We start from the raw sequence: 17,198 nt of genomic DNA, 5'->3' as shown, positions 1-17,198 counted from the left end.
CTGTGCCACCAGGGAAGTTGCCCTTCTCTTCTTTTTCTATCTTCTTCCTTAGAGTGAATTTTCCATCATACTGGGGCCTTCCCCCATTCCCCAGCCAGAGGTTAGGGCACTCTTTGTCCTCCTACTTTGTCCCAGAATTTTAATCCTACAATGGGAGACTCAATCTCTAAATCCCTTTTGTGATTCTTCTCAAGAGGCCCAGTGGTCACCATACAGATAAGGAATCCTTATGTTCTGGCTTGTCAGCTCAGAGTTTCTCATGTGACTTTGCAGATTAGATTCCTACCATTACACTTGCTTCACTTTAAAAAAAACTATCAAAATACCAAGAGATTCTTTTTAAGCGAGTTCACTATAACTGTATGTTAGCCAGTTCATTGGTTATAAAATCCTTATAAGGAAAATAGTGCAACAGGAGTTAACACATGAACTCTGCAAGTAGACAGAACTGGGCTCTGCCGTGACCTTTGGTAAGTACCTCACCTCTCCAAGTCTCAGTTTTCTCATCTATACCATAGGGCTCATGACCACTGTGAAGACTAAAGGAGACAACGACCCACGTAAATTACATAGCACAATGTCAGGTGCATTGCAATTGCTCTACAAATGTTTTTCCGTATTATTATGGCATAGAATGCAAGTACTACGAGAGCAGGGATTTTTTTCTGTTTCATTCACTGCTCTATCTCTAGTGCCTGGAGCACAGTTTGGTACACAGTAGACACTCATTAACTATTCGTTGAATGAATGAATAATACATGTCTTATATTGTCTTTTGTAATTCTCACAGTGTTAGGTACTTGTAAATGTCTATTAATCCCACTAATCGTGAAATAGTATAGCTATAAAAACTTGAGAGATTATGACCAACATTTTTATTTTACAGATGAGGAGAAAGAGGTTCAGGGAGATTGAGCGAGGTGTCCAAAGTCACAAATCAGTTAAAGACAGTACGGATGGTTAAGAGCTCAGACTCCAAAGCCAAACCACATAGATTCAAATCCCTACTCCCACTTACTAGCTGTGTGATTTGGGCAAGTTACTTTACCTCTCTGTACCTCAATTTCCTCATTTGTGAAGTGAGGATAATGAATAAAACTCCTTACTCATGGAGTTTTTATGAGCGTTAGACAAGTTAATATATATGCCTGGCATATAATAAGTGCTTTATGTATTAACTATTATTATTTATTAGTTATAGAGCTAAGAGTCTTCCTACTTTCAATCCAAGTTGTTTCCTAGCACATTGCTTGGTTGAGGTAGGTATTTCTCCACTGGAATGAATTTCTCCACGTTTCTAGAAAGTATATAATTGCTTCTGTGAAAGGCAGAGCAGATTAGCCTGCCTCAGATCCTCATCTTGTGTCTGGTGGCTTTTCACTGTAACATTTAGATCACAAATGCACCATTGTTTACCTTGTCACCTGGAATGGGAATATGTACTTTTCTTGGTGCTGATAGTGTATCTTGTACAAACACTATTCAGGGTCTTCATCGTCTTTTAATTCCTAGGGTCTGGCACACATTTGAGTTCAGTTAAATATTAGTTATTTGTTGAGGCAATGTACCCTCCTTTAGATCTTTTGTCATACGATCATGCAGAAATAGCAGAAGTCAGTGAAGTTTTTTTCTGTAAAGGGCCAAATAGTAAGTACTTTAGGCTTGGGAGCCACTCAGTCTCTGCCATAGCTACTCAACTCTGTTGTGAAAGCAGCCCCAGACATAAACAAATGGATGTGTCTGTGTTCTCATAAAATTTTATTTGCAAAAATAAGTGACTGATCTATGCATGGGTCAGAGTTTGCCAACTCCTGGTTTATAGAGTAGCAAGAGGTTTAGAGACAGAAATGGATAAAAGCGATAAATCTAGTTAGGAACATGTACTCGAATGAATTTTAAGCATTTAATTTTCATTAAACGAATGAACAGAGGTTTAAACCATAAACAAATTCATTTGAATTCTAAACTTTTCTGTTGGATGTTGTCTGGACCTGTGTTATCCATGTTGGTAAATGAATCAAGCAGCAAAGACTATTAAATTAAAATTAACAAGGTACAAATTAGTATGGGGGCCAAGAGTACAGTGCTTCCAAGTTAGTGCTTTTTTACTCTTTGGGGTTCTTACACTTGATTCTTTTTGAGTGCCAGTAGTTGTAGACCATATGACTTAGGGCATGGTTGGTCGGGGGTTCATAGGGACAGTAAAGCACGACTGGGGAGTCCTGCTTGCCCTCTGCCTATTACTTTGACCCCAAAACGTACACAATAAAGTCTCTACTCTTGCTTTTTTAAATGTGGCAGATAACAACAGGGAGAGGGGACTTATTCATTTGACAACCAACTGAGCATCTATTCTATGACAAAGATTATGAGAACCTAGAGAAGGAAGCTAAAAAGATGAAAATATGCATGATCCCTGCCTTTACAGAGCTCCCAAGCCAGTGGGGGAGACAGATCAGCAAACAAGCAATAACCCTTGCACTAGAGTGTGATATTGTTAGTGTCGTTGGAAAGCATTGACTACTCCTAGAGTTTTAAAATCATGTAGTATATTATTTGGATACTGAAGACTTACATTGCACTTTGAGGATGTTCACACCCAGTTGTTAGTATAAGCAAAATTAATTGCTATTATAACAGTTAATTTTATATGTGTATGGATGTGCTTTCAATCCAATCTCATCCCTAGAAACAATACACTCAGAGAAGAAAGAATTTTTCTCCTTTGGTTAGCTTATGAAGGAGCCATTAAAGCTCCCAATTTGTTTGACATTTATCCGGAAGGATAACAAATCAAAACAGACCTGGGAAGAGGCAGAGTCCTTCATTCTCTCATGATCAATACTAGACTGCACAGAACAGGGTGCAGAAAATAGGAAGAAATATCACTCATTATAAATATGTCATGACTAAACCCAATCTGATGTATTTGGCATAGGAGAATAATTGGAAATTCTATTTATGGTCCTATTTACACTTCAATTATCAAAATTAATGATTCACTATAAGTGAGAGATTTTGCCTATATTCATCACCATCAGTGCCTGTGACTAAGTTAAAATGTGTTTATATTTCCATAAACCTTGATTTTCATTGCGAAGCCCCAGACTCAAATTTTATGTGCTAAAATTCATGACCAATAGCCTAAAGTATTCCCTAAATCGGCAAATCCTTACCCTTCCAAACAAACATTTATTTAATAAGTTTTATTAACTACTGAACAGATAGAATTGTCTAGCATACGTCTAAGGAATGGCAATGAAACAAACCCTGAATATCCGCCATCAAGAAACAAGAAATAAACACATTTTAAAAATTAAATTTACTTTTGTATAAGTAATGCATTACATGCTATAAATTCAAAATTTACAAGAGGGTATACATACGTTGAAAATTCTATCATTTTCTTTCATGTAAAACCCTTCCTTATTCTTTTTATGGCTGCAGAGTATTCTATTTATAGAGTTAACATCATTTATTTAATCAGTCACCTACTGATTTATATTTTGCTTGTTTCTAATATTTTGCTGTTATTTTTTAAATGTTGCAATGATTAACCTTGTGTGTAAATTATTTAACACATATATGAGTATATCTGCAGAATAAATTCCTAGAAGTGGAACTGTTTGGTCAAAAGGCATGCATATTTTCTTTTCTTTTCTGTTTTTTTTTAAGGCATGAGTATTTTTATACAGAGAAAATGTATGCTTCTACCGGCAGTGCATGAGAGTGCTTGTTTCCCCACACTTTCATGAGTGAAATATGTCATTAACCTTTGTCAGTGTTATAGGTGAAAAATGGTATCGTGGTGGAATTTAGATTTGCATTTCTCTTATTACCGAAGCTGAGCATCTTCTTTTTTGCTGTATGATTCCCTTTATATGAAGTTCTCCAAGAGGCAAAACTAATCCCTGATAATAGAAATCAAAATAAAGGTCTGGGGCAGAGATAGACTGGGAAGAAGCATAAGAAATTTTTCTGGGGAGATGAAAATGTTCTGTATTTTGATAGGTGGTGGGTATGAACGCTACCTCAATTTAGAAAAAAGATAAGCACATGAGTACCTCGCACAGCATCTGGTTTGTAGCAGGTGCGTGGTAAGTGACTGCTGAATGAAATGACCGCTCCCTAAGTGATGAAGATGAGGGAGGAGGGATTCGTGCTGGACTTCTCCCGGGTTCCACTGCCTCCCACGGGCAAGAACTAGCTGGGACCGAGGGTTGCACTTAGGACCTCCCTGAGCATCGTTTCTTATGTCAATAGCCATTTGTATTTGCTCCTCTGTGAACTGTTTGTTCATCTTCTTCACCTATTTTTCTAAGGCCTGTTGGTCTTTTTCCTATTGACTTGTAAGAGCTGTTCATTTAGGGAAATTTGCCCTTTATCTTATATTAATCCCTCTTCTCCCCAGTTCATTTGTCTCTTTACTCTGTTTAGGTGGTTTTGCCATTCATAAATTCTTTATTACTATGTAGTCTAATGTATCAATCTTTTTATGGTTGGGGGGTTTTCTGACATATTGAGAAGGTCTTCTTTACTCCAAGAGTAAAAACAACAGACATTGAAACAGAACTGTGATTCCTGAATCTTCCTGCAATCGAGTGTAAATACTATTTTACCTGTAACATCTCTACATCTGACCTCAGGCACTGAATGGAATTGATTGGGTATAAAGAATTCTGCATGGTGACGCTTCAGAAACCCAGTTGCTATGGAAATTTTATACAGCTCTGTTGTTTAAAACACACTCATCACTTGTCTATTATGAGTAAAACACTGTGCCAGGCACCTTGTAGGATACAAGGAGAAAAAAATGGATCATTCCCTCCAAAGAGCTTGCAATATAGTGTGGGAGATAGATTTGGTTAGAAATATGGGGGGTGGGGGGGAGTGAAGAGGAGAATGGTGTGTAGGGATGAGGGGTAGGGCTCAATGTAGGTTGAGTGTCGAACTAGCTAGCTTTTATTGGCCTCCATATTGGATCATCAATGTTCTTTTCTTAAAAATTTATTTTATTAAAGTATAGTTGATTTACAATATTGTGTTCATTTCTGCTGTACAGCAAAGTGATTCAGTTATACATTATTTTTCATATTTTTCCATTATGGTTTATCACAGAATATTGAATATAGTTCCCTGTGCTATACAGTAGGACTTTGTTGTTTATCCATTCTATTGGGTTGGCCGAAAAGTGCCTTTGGTTTTTAAGTAAAAATAAAAGGCACATTTTTCATTTTTACCAAGGACTTTATTGAACAACGTATTCACCCTTTTGTTCCACTACCTTCTGCCATTTTTCAGGCAACTTCATAATTCCGTCTTCCCAAAACTTTTTATCTTTTTGAGCAAAGAACTGTTCCAGGTGCCTTTTACAGTCTTCCAGGAATTGAAATTTTTTCCATTAAGAGAATTTTGTAAAGACCAAAATAAATGGAAATCCGAAGGGGCAATGTCTGGTGAATATGGCGGGTGAATCAGAACTTCACAGCCAAGCTGTAACAGTTTTTGCCTGGTCATCAAAGAAACATGCAGTCTTGTGTTATCCTGATGGAAGATTATGCGTTTTCTGTTGACTAATTCCGGACGCTTTTCGTCGAGTGCTGCTTTCAGTTGGTCTAGTTGGGAGCAGTACTTGTTGGAATTAATCGTTTGGTTTTCTGGAAGGAACTCATGATAGAGGACTCCCTTCCAATCCCACCATATACACATCACCTTCTTTAGATGAAGACTGGCCTGTGGTGTGGTAGGTGGTTGTTCATTTCGCTTGCCCCACGATCTCTTCTGTTCCACATTATTGTACAGTATCCACTTTTCATCACCCGTCACAGTTTGTTTTAAAAAGGAATGTTTTCATTACGTTTAAGTAGAGAACCACATGCAGAAATATGGTCAAGAAGGTTTTTTTCGCTTAACTTATGTGGAACCCAAACATCAAAGTGATGAATGTAACCAAGCTGGTGCAACTGATTTTCAACGCTTGATTTGGATATTTTGAGTATGTCAGCTATCTCCCGCGTGGTATAATGTTGATTGTTCTCAATAAATGTCTCAATTTGATCGCTATCAATGTCAACTGGTCTACCCAACTGTGGAGCATCGTCCAGTGAGAAATCTTCAGCACGAAACTTCGCCAACCACTTTTGACACGTTCAATCAGTCACAGCACCTTCTCCCTACATTGCACAAATCTTTTTTTGCATTTCAGTTGCGTTTTTACCTTTCTTGAGATAATAAAGCATAATGTGCCTAAAATGTTGCTTTTTTTCTTCCATCTTCAATATTAAAATGGCTACACAAAAATTCACCAATTTTGATGTCATTTTATAAATGCACGCTGATATGACAGCTGTCACATACAATCTAACAAAATTGTTTTGGAATGAAGTTAAAGACAACTAAGTGCTACTAGAGCCATCGTATGCAAAAAAACCGAACGAACCTTTTTGGCCAACCGAAAACATATAACAGTTTGCATCTGCTAACCCCAAACCCCCAATCCATCCCTCCCCCACCCCACCTTGGCAACCACAAGTCTGTTCTCTATGTCTGTGAGTCTGTTTCTTTTTCGTAGATAAGTTCATTTGGGATGATTGATGTTCTTATGCAGAGCAGGGGTTGGCAAGCTTTATATGTAAAGGGCCAGCTAAGAAAATTTTCAGCTTTACAACTATTCAATTCTGCCTGAACAATGAGAGTATCTATGTTCCAACAGAAGTTTATTTATGGACACTGAAGTATGAATTTCATGTAATCTTCATGTGTTGTGAAATATTATTCTCTGATGTTTTACTTTTTTTCAAGCAATAAAAAATATAAAGACAAAACCACTTAGTTCAAGGACCATACAAAAACAGATGGGAGGCCATATTTGGCCCACGGGTCACAGTTGGCCAACCCCTGATGTAGAGGAACGACCATGAAATTCTACACCAGCAGGAAAGACGATTTGGGGGAAAGCTATCAATTATTGAAACCCTCAAAAATAACTCTAAGTTTCGTACAAATTATTAGGTATAATATAAGCTACAAGGATAGATTTACAACACGGGAAATATAGCCAATATTTGATAGTAATATAAATGGAGTACAACCTTTAAAATTTTCAATCACTATATTGTACACCTCTAACTTATACAATATTGTACAGTAACTATACTTCAATAAAAATAATAATAATTTTAAAAACTTTAAGTTCATCACGTTAAGTTTTGCAAAAGGAACCTGGAAGCAGTGAATGGAAAATCAGTGAATATGTGACCTGCTGCTCAGCTTAACGCTGCTTCAAGCTGGAGAGGATGGAGTTCTTTGAAATCAAATTCACAGATTCCTTCCATTAAGCTTCCTTTCACCTAATATTTCTGTCAAAGAATCTAGAAACTATGGTGATTGATGCCATAGAAACACATAGCGAGTGAGCAGGGTGATGAGCTTGTGGATTGTGGCATGGCTGAGAGGCAAAAAGCTTTTTAGCTGCCAATCTCCAGGTAAAGTAATAGAATAAAATGCACTGCAGCTAGCATGTGGGGACCTTTGTTGTTTACAGAGCACTCTTCACGTATATTATCACCTTTAATTTTACTCAAAACTCACAATCACCCTGTGTGGCTGTTATTTTTATGATTTTACAAATGAGAATCTGACTCTTACGGCATTTTTCACATTGCCCTATGCATAAGGACCAGATGCTCCTCAGGTCTAAGGCTAAGACCACAATTAGTAAATAATACGTAAGTAAATAATACGTAACTTCCTCCATTTACAATGGGGTTATGTCCCAATAAACCCATCATAAGTTGAAAAAAATCATGAAGTTGAAAATGCATTGAATACACCTAACTTACAGAGCATCATAGCCTAGTCTACCTTATATATGCTCAGAACACTTACATAAGCCTACAGTTGGGCAAAATCATCTAACACAAAGTATTTTATAATAAAGTGGGAATACCTCATGTAATTTATTGAATACTGTCCTGAAAGTGAAAACAGAATGGTTGTCTGGGTACAGAATTGTTGTAAGGGTATCAGGTGTTTACCTTCATGATTGCGTGGCTGACGGGGAGCTGCTATGGCTGCCACTGCCCAGCATCACGAGAGAGTATCTGACCGCATATCACTAGCCCAGAAAAAAAATCAAATTCAAAATTCGAAGTAGGGTTTCTACTGAATGCATATCGCTTTTGCAACATCCTCAAGTTGAACCATTGTAAGTCGGGGATCATCTGTAATGAAGATGATGATAGTAAAAGCATGCTGGTCACTGAATGTTGGTCATGTTCCAGACATTGAGCTAGGCAACTGACATATGATGGCTCATTTTTGCCTCACAACTGCCCGAGTATGGAGTCATTATGGCATTGTGTTTTCAATCACATGCTTTGGAGTCAGATAGATCCATGTTCAAGCCTTTGTTCTGCCACTTATAGCCCTGTGGCCTGGGGCAAGTTACAGAACTTCTCCGATTTTCAGTTTCTTGATCTATAAAAGGCAGGTGACATAATGCTACTTATTTCTTCTGGCTAGAGTATGAATCAGATGGGATAATGAATGTAAAATGCTTAGCACAGTAGCTCACACATACTAAGTACCTGATAAATCTTTATTATTACTACACAGAGCTTATAATAACTCTGATGATCCTGCAAAGATGATGAAGATAATTTAATGGAATCCACACACACACCTGGTATTCAGACCATTAAAAAAGCTTTGAAATCATTATAGACTCACAGGAAGTTGCAAAAATAGTAGAAAGATCCACACACCCTGCCCCCAGCTTCCCCCAATTGTGACATCTTATATAACTGTAGTACAATATCAAAATCAGAAAACTGACATTAGTATAATATCATTAAACACTTTATTCATTTTCCACAGTTTTTAAACCTACATTCACTTATGTGTATATAGCTCTATGCATTTTCATCCCAAGTATAGATTTGTGTAACCACTACCACAATCAAGACACAGAACTGTTTCCATTACCACAAAATAACTTCCTGGTGCTCCCTCTATGGATTTGCACCTAACCCCCATCCCTGTCCCATGGCAACCACTAATCTGTTCTCCATCTCTGAAGTTTTGTCATTTCAAAATGCTATGTAAATGGAATAAAACGGTATATAACCTTTTGAGATTTTTTTCACTACGTATGATGTCATTGAGATCCATCCAAATTGTTGCATGCGTCAATAGTTCATTTATTTTTTTACTGTGTTCCACCATATACGAGAGTTTGTGCAACCAACACTCACTGAAGAATATGTGAATTATTTCCAATGTTTGGCTATTACAAGTAAAACTGCTATGAACAATAGTGTACACTTTTTTGTGTGGACATAAGTTTCCATTTCTTTATGCCCAGGAGTGGGATTGCTGGGTCATGTGGTAAGTGTATATTTAAAATTATAAGAAATTGCCAAACTGTTTTCCAGAGTATCTGTACCATTTTACATTCCCACTAGCAGTGCATGAGTGATCCAATTTTTCCACATCCTCACCAGCATTTAGTATTATCACTATTTTTTATTTTAACTGTTCTAATAGGTGTGTAGTGATAACTCCTGGTGGTTCTAATTTGTATTTCCCTGGTAGCTAATGATGTTGAATATTTGTTCCTGTGTTTATTTGCCATACATGTCTCCTCTTTGGTGAAATATCTGCTGATGTCTTGTACCCATTTTATAACTGGATGGATTGTGTTTTTATTGTTGAGTTTTGAGAGTTCTTTATATATTATAGATATAAGGCCTTTTTTGAATATATGGTTTAAGTTGTGGGCTTAATCGTGTTCCCCCAAAACCCCAGTACCTATGACTGTGATGTTATTTGGAAATAGGATCTTTGCAGATATAATCAAGGTAAGATGAAGTCATACTGGATGAGGATGGGCCCTAATCCAATGACTGGTGTCCTAATAAAAAGAAGAAAATTTGGACACAGACACTTAAGGAGAACACCATGTGACAAAGGAAGCTGGGATTAGAGTAATGCATCTACAGCCAAGGAATGCTAAGGATTGCCAGCAACCATGAGAAACTAGGAAGAGGCAAGGAAGAATCCTTTGCTTACAGCCTTCAGAGAAATATACTGACACCTTGATATTTGACTTCTGCCCTGCAGAACTGTGAGGGAATAAATTTCTGTTGTTTTAAACCACCAAAGTTGTGGTAATTTGTTATAGCAGTCCTAGGAAACGAATCCAGTTTATAAATATTTTCTCCCAGTCTCTACCTTGTCTTTTCACTCTCTTAATGGATCTTTCCAGGGAAAATATGATGTCCAATTTATTAATTTGTTTTTTTTAATGTATCATGCTTTTAGCATCATGTCCTAAGAACTCTGTCTAGGCCTGGATATCAATGATTTTCTCCTATGATCTCTTCTAAATTTTTAAAAATAATTTTGTTTTTATTTAAATCTATTATCATTTGGAATTAATTTTTGTGTATGGTATGAGGTTTAGGTTGAGGGTCATTTTGATTTTGTGTATGGATGTCCAATTGTTCTAGCATTCTTTGTTGGAAATACTATTCCTTCTCCATTGTAATGCTTTTGCATTTTCATAAAAAATCAATTGAACATATTTGCGTTCATCTAGTCTAGGATCCTTCTTCTGTTCCATTGATCTATGTGTCTATTTTTTACACACTGTGACCCAACTATTTTTTTTTAATGGTCAAGATGCAAGTTTGCACTGACCTAGTGATACATATTCAAGGAGGAAGTATCAGAACTATTGATATACCAGCTCAGAGTCATAACTCTAACTCCCCTTCACTCAAGTCTTCTGAGGGTGGCAGCACATATGAGAATCCTTAGTTACAATTAGTTATTTTAAAATTAACATTAACTTCCTAATATAAAGACAAGAGACTTGTCTCACATGTATGCATTCCTAAACTAGAATATGTCTTAGCAGCTAAGCTCAGTTCCATTGATCAGTCTGGGGAGCCATGTTAATTTCCTTCCTTCCTTCATTCATTCAACAAACAATTACTGAGAGCCTACTCTGTATAAAGTCACTGGAATAGATGCTGTGAACCCAGAAATAAACAAGATGCACATATTCTCAAATGTATTTGCCAAGCAACATGTTGAGCTCAAAGTCAAAATTTTATAAAAGGATGTTTATGCTGCATCTAATTTCCTGAAGATTGAATTATTCATTCAATTAGCCAGTGAGTTCCCAAAGTGTTTTATGATGTGGCATTTCCATTGGGAAAAGCATAAGAAAGAACACTGTGGTTATAGTTCTATTGACATAATGCTATATCTTTGAAAGCAAAAAATTAAAATAATAATAAAAGCAAAAAGAAAAGGAAAAAGAACAGCCACCCACCTTGTAGTTTGATCAATGTGGTCACCATCCCCCCAACCCTACTTTTAAGGGCCATGACTCATTCCCAGGGTCTTCAGGTCTCCCTTCTTGCTAGGAGATGATAATTTGACCCCCAGTTCCAGACTTAGCAGCATCTCCAGGCCCTAATATTGGTCTCAACCCTTGCCATACATTAGGAATCACCTTGTGAGATTTTTAAAATACAGATCTTAGGGACTTCCCTGGCAGTCCAATGGTTAAGACTCCATGCTTCCAATGCAGGGGGCGCAGGTTCTATCCCTGGTCGGGGAACTAAGATCCCAAATGCTGTGCAGCAAAAAAAAAAAAAAAAAAAAAAAAAAAAAAAAAAAAAAAATATATATATATATATATATATATATATATATATACAGATTTTAGGGATCCAGACCAGAGCAATTGATTCAGAGCCTCTGGGGCTGGGGCCTAGGCACAGGTATCCCTTAACACCTCCTGAGATGATGCTGAGGTGTAGCGAGAACTAAGAATTACTGTAAATCTAGCCCAACCTGCTGGATTATGGTTTTGTAAGTCCAGTCTTTTTGGCAAATTGTATAATTGGATTTTGTTAAGGTTCCACTTACTATGTTCCAGGTACTGTAGTAAGCACTTTACACACATTATTTTGCTTTGTCCTCATGAAGTATTTGAGTCAGGAGGTGGCTTGAAGGATGTCAGGGGGAAGGAAAGTTTTAGCTTTCCTCCCATCTCCATCATATCTCTGAAAAACAACTCCAGATAATTATATACAGAATGAAAAGACACTGCTGATTCCTTGGTATTTTTTACACACTGTGACCCAGCTATTTTTTAGGCTGTCCTCTTCAACTAAACTGTCCCCTCCAACTAAACTGTGACTGAGTCACTCCTGTATGGAAATCCAGGAGCTGCCACTGCTTCAAAACAACCATGTGAGGTAGGTATTATCATCCTTATTTTACAGTTGAGAAAACCAAATCATAAGGCGCTGAAGTGATTTGCCCAAGATCACATAGCTAGCAGTGGAGCAGAAGCCATTTCTGTTCACCCACTTCACCAGGGCTGGGACAATCCTGTCTTAGCTGTCACTGTATAGTCAGCATGTAGCCCAGCACCTGCACCTGCTGCATGATGGACGCTCTAAATGAACGGAAAGGCAGCAAAGTCATGCTCTTTACCACTTTGCACATGCCTTGTCCCAAGGTCCAGGCTCCCTTGTCCCTTGCTCTAGTTACTGAATCTATGCTTCTTCCCCAAGCCCAGTGTTCTACCTAGGACTCTCATCATTATGATCTGACTCAGCTCAGTGCTGGGTCTGCTGTTCTCTCCTGCTTAAAGGTATTGGATGTCAAAACACACCACACCAGAGCCAATGTTTTCAAGCGATTCAGAGGTTTATTTTTATATGTATGTCCCCAGAACCAGGTGCCTGCCCACCCTCTCTCTCTCTCTCTCTCTCTCTCTCTCTCTCTCTCTCCCAGGGACTCCTCTCACTTTGCCCATCCCTGGGTGGGAGGACCCACTGGTTAAAGGGCTTTCTCATGTTCAAGTGGAGGGAGAGAGAGAGAGAGAGAGAGCACACCTGGCCCTGGGTGGGGATACACACACACACACACACACACACACGTATGGGATAGAAGCCTACCTGCAGGAATTTTTTTTTTTTTTTTTTTTTTTTTTTTTTTGCGGTACGCGGGCCTCTCACTGTTGTGGCCTCTCCCATTGCGGAGCACAGGCTCCGGATGCGCAGGCTCAGCGGCCATGGCTCACGGGCCCAGCCGCTCCGCGGCATGTGGGATCCTCCCAGACCGGGGCACGAACCCGCATCCCCTGCATCAGCAGGCAGACTCTCAACCACTGCGCCACCAGGGAAGCCCTACCTGCAGGAATTTTTAATTATACCGGGGTAGTCATCACATTGCAGGGTTTGGGGGGAGATCAAAAGAAGCAGGACAGGTTTCTTGTAAGGAACTTATCAGACATAGTGATTAGAGCTGGGGCTTCTGACAGTTTCTGACCTGGCCAATGTGAATGGTTTGGTCAAATGTCATTTTGCTAGCAGTGACTTACTGCGCTCAACTTTATTTTCCCACAATTCCCCCCTGACATTAGGTCAATGTGCCAAGACTCTTGTAAGTATACTTGCATGTAGGTGTTGCTGGTTTGCCACACCCAGCTGAGTATGGAAAGTCCACTTGCCATCGGGAGGGACCCCGGAACAAGGCACACAGCCAGTCACCCCAGGCTGCAGGGGATGCCCAGGAGAAAGGTCTGTAGGAGTTCCCAGCACCTCATGTAAAAGCTTAGTTATATTGTTAAGTGTTTTAGTTAGATGCTGCATCTGTCTGGCTATTCATGTGGCCAATTCTAAGATGTCCTGTTGTCCCAAGATTGTTTTTCCTGAGATTTAGTGGTTGTAGAAGGCTGAATCTCTACGTTTCCAGTACCAGCAGGTCTGCTGGGGGGCTTGCAATTTTGGCCCCAATTTCTGCCTTCCAGGGGTTTACGAATATGGTAGACTTATGGGACCATACCAAATCTACTCAACAATTGTCTGCCTTCTTCTAGTGAGTTCTAGTTACTAAGGCCTGAGTTCCACTGCAGTGGGGTGGGCTGGGCTGTCTGTCTGGCCATGGAAACAAAATGTAGGAGAGGGAAAGATAGGGTCCTCCTTCAAGGACTATGATATTCTGGATGGGCCCTTTTTTGTCTTTTCTCTCTTTTTCTTTTCTTTTTTTTAAATTTCGAAATAAACTTAGAGAAAAGTTGCTAGTACAATGCAAAGACTTCTGTTTTCTTCAGTTGACACTAAGTTGCTGACCTGTGGTCCCCTGTGTAATAACCAGGTCTTTTATTTTTTGTATTTTGATGCTCTGACATCTGGGCTCTTGGGCCTTGCTGACCCTAGAGGGACTGCCCCCTCAGGGTAGCCAATTCCTAGAGATAACAAACAACTTGTGGGTGAGGTCATTTCAGTGTGAATCAACTACTCCAGAGTACCCCACCCCCAACTCTCCACTCCAGCCACTATCCACCTGCCCTAACCGCCCCAGGGCCAGGTACCAGACAAGCAGGGACAGCTCCTGGAGCCCAGGGAAATTATTCCAGCTAGCCAGTCCTAAGCCTGCTTACCCTGCCTTGCCTATTCCTTCCAATGTGAACCTCTTGTATATCATCAGGCTCTGTTGCTGTGGTGCTTCCCTCCCCCATCTGCCAGAGCCTCCCGTTTTGGGGGGAGAGAGGCACAGATATTGACCCCACTTCCTGCACCAGTTATGTGTTATGGTCATTCGTTGCCTGCTGCTCTGGCCTTTACGTCAGGTCTGAAGTAAAGAAAAGCCCAGGGGTTGGCACCAAACCCTTCCAAGTGTCACCTGCTGCTGACTGCCTCCGGCCCTACCTGATCCCACTGTGTCTCCCTCATGGTGCCCCTCAGGCCCTCACAGCCTAGGGCAGCTAGAGCACATCCAGAAAGTTAGCACATACCAGGTCCACCAAGACCCCCTACCCACGTTTGCACCAAGTCTGAGAACACAGAATGTTCTGCAAGAAACCAGCTGGAGAAGACCCCCTTTAAAGCATAAAGGCCCCACCCACCTGCAGGAGGTCCAGCTCTGGGGTCATGTGACCAGACCACCAGCCATCGCCAACACGAGCTAAGGCAGACCGCACATGCCACCCCTACCAGGGAAAGTGAGCTGCTCTCTTGGGGGCCTTCCGCTGGTCCCCGGGTCAGAGCCTGAGCTACAGCCTGTTCTACTAGGAGAGTCACCCTCACAGACCTGAAGAGAAGGGCAGGAAGGCAAGAGAGGGAAGGAGAGTGGCAGGGAGGAAGGAAAGAGCTGGTGGAGGGCCGGGAGGAGGAGGTCGGCCCGCGGGGTGTGAGATGCCAACCCTTCCATCAGGGATAGCCAACAGGGGCTGAGGTGCGGCCCCCTGAGAAGCAGAGGCTGAGTCCCTCTCGCAGACAGTGCGGCCATGAAGCAAACCTGGGGGCAGGAGAGCCCCTGCAGGCTAGTCCCTAAGCCTGACACCATAGCGCCCCGGGTTAATGCTCTCCTTCCTGGCCTCCCGTGCCTAAGCATGGGAGAAGGGAGGAGTAGGGGTGGGGTAGGGTCAGGGGAGGGAGGCCTTGCCCTTGGCCCCCAGGGCACACCTCCTTCCAAGTAGGAGTAGCCAAATGGTGGGAGGCTCCAGGCAGAAGGGGTTGTGAGGGGATGGGAGGGGGTGGGGGCGATGAAGGTTTTCCCCAGCAACCAGAGGAGACGGTCCTTCTGAGCGGTGGCTCATCCACTTTTCCACTTTTTTTTTTTTTTTTGGCTGCGTTGGGTCTTCGTTGCTGCACGCGGGCTTTCTCTAGTTGTGGCGAGCGGGGGCTACTCTTCATTGTGGTGTGCGAGCTTCTCATTGTGGTGGCTTCTCTTGTTGCAGAGCGTGGGCTCTAGGAGCACAGGCTTCAGTAGTTGTGGCTCACGGGCTCAGTAGTTGTGGCACGCAGGCTCACTAGTTGTGGCTTGTGGGCTCTAGAGCGCAGGCTCAGTAGTTGTGGCTCATGGGTTCAGTAGTTGTGGCTCACGGGCTTAGTTGCTCCACGGCATGTGGGATCTTCCCAGACCAGGGCTCGAACCTGTGTCCCCTGCATTGGCAGGCGGATTCTTAACCACTGCGCCACCAGGGAAGTCCCATCTCATCCACTTCTGATGGGTTTTAGTTTTAGAGACTCTGATAAAATCGGACAGAGATGAGAGAGAAGGAGGTAGGATGGACAAGGAGGGGCACAGCCCCCTTAAGCACAGCTGGCATCAGAAACGGCTGCGCTGTCTGGTTGGAGTTTCACTCTAAAAAGACTCCTGCGTTGGGCCTCCCTGGTGGCGCAGTGGTTGAGAGTCCGCCTGCCGATGCAGGGGATACGGGTTCGTGCCCCGGTCTGGGAGGATCCCATATGCCGCGGAGCGGCTGGGCCCGTGAGCCATGGCCGCTGGGCCTGCGCGTCCGGAGCCTGTGCTCCGCAACGGGAGAGGCCACAACAGTGAGAGGCCCACATACCGCAAAAAAAAAAAAAAAGACTCCTGCGTGTCACAAAGCCATCACCCTTTCTCCACCTGTCCGTACTTTAGTTCCACCACTGCCAATTTAGTCCTGAGGTCAATACTCAATTACCCCCAGGCTCCTTCCTCCCTTGGGCCCTTTTCAAAGCCCTAGAGGACATCATCTACTAACTGATCCGTTTCCCTTATGAACCAGCACACAGTTTTCCCTCCAGAAAAAGTAAAGCAGGAACGCAGAACAGGCATTAGGGACTGCAGGCCCCCACTTGCATAAGGTGAAAAGCCAGAAGTATCGGTAAAAGGAGAAAGGCAGGCTGGTGTAGAGTGAGTTGAGTCTGTTGGCATATTAGAAAAGGCCCAGAAAGGTTGTGCAGGTGGGACCAGGGCAACAATGTTTCCCTTTCTGTTCCTATCATTCCACAAAATACTTCCAGAGGTCTCTAAACAGGGCCAGGCTCTGGCAAACCAGCCTGAGCTCTCTTCCAGCCCACCTCACAAGGAAAGGATCACTACTGATGCAAATTTTTCTACCGCAAATCACCACCCACACTGCTCCCTTCCACATAGTTAAAGCTCAAACATGATAGAAACGCTATGAGTAATTCTAGGCACCTGCCTCTGTAAAGGCAGGCACACATCTGCTGTGGCCCAGAAAAGGGATCTCCCACACCCGCTGGTCAAAGGTCAAAATGTGTTCTCACTGTTTCTACCACACTCTAGAGGACCAATATCAGAGTTCCCGGTCTGGGTCTTCACACTAAGCCTCCCTCTCATAGGGGTAACACCTAGGAAGGGGCAGCTACCATGGACAG

General features: G+C 41.6%; 1 protein-coding gene across 1 annotated transcript in view; it reads left to right on the top strand.

Annotated features, from left to right (window-relative positions):
• ADGRG4 (adhesion G protein-coupled receptor G4) overlaps positions 1-14,998 on the top strand; it is a 139,162-nt gene extending 124,164 nt beyond the window's left edge. Inside the window, 1 exon segment of the mRNA XM_060086393.1 lies at positions 14,775-14,998. Within this exon segment, the coding sequence (XP_059942376.1) occupies positions 14,775-14,998 (224 nt within the window).
• The last annotated feature ends 2,200 nt before the right edge of the window (positions 14,999-17,198 follow it).

Source organism: Mesoplodon densirostris, chromosome X, assembly GCF_025265405.1.
Source record: "Mesoplodon densirostris isolate mMesDen1 chromosome X, mMesDen1 primary haplotype, whole genome shotgun sequence".
Taxonomy (NCBI): domain Eukaryota; kingdom Metazoa; phylum Chordata; class Mammalia; order Artiodactyla; family Ziphiidae; genus Mesoplodon; species Mesoplodon densirostris.
Note: the sequence above shows the minus strand (reverse complement) of the source record. Positions and strands in the feature narration are given on the sequence as shown.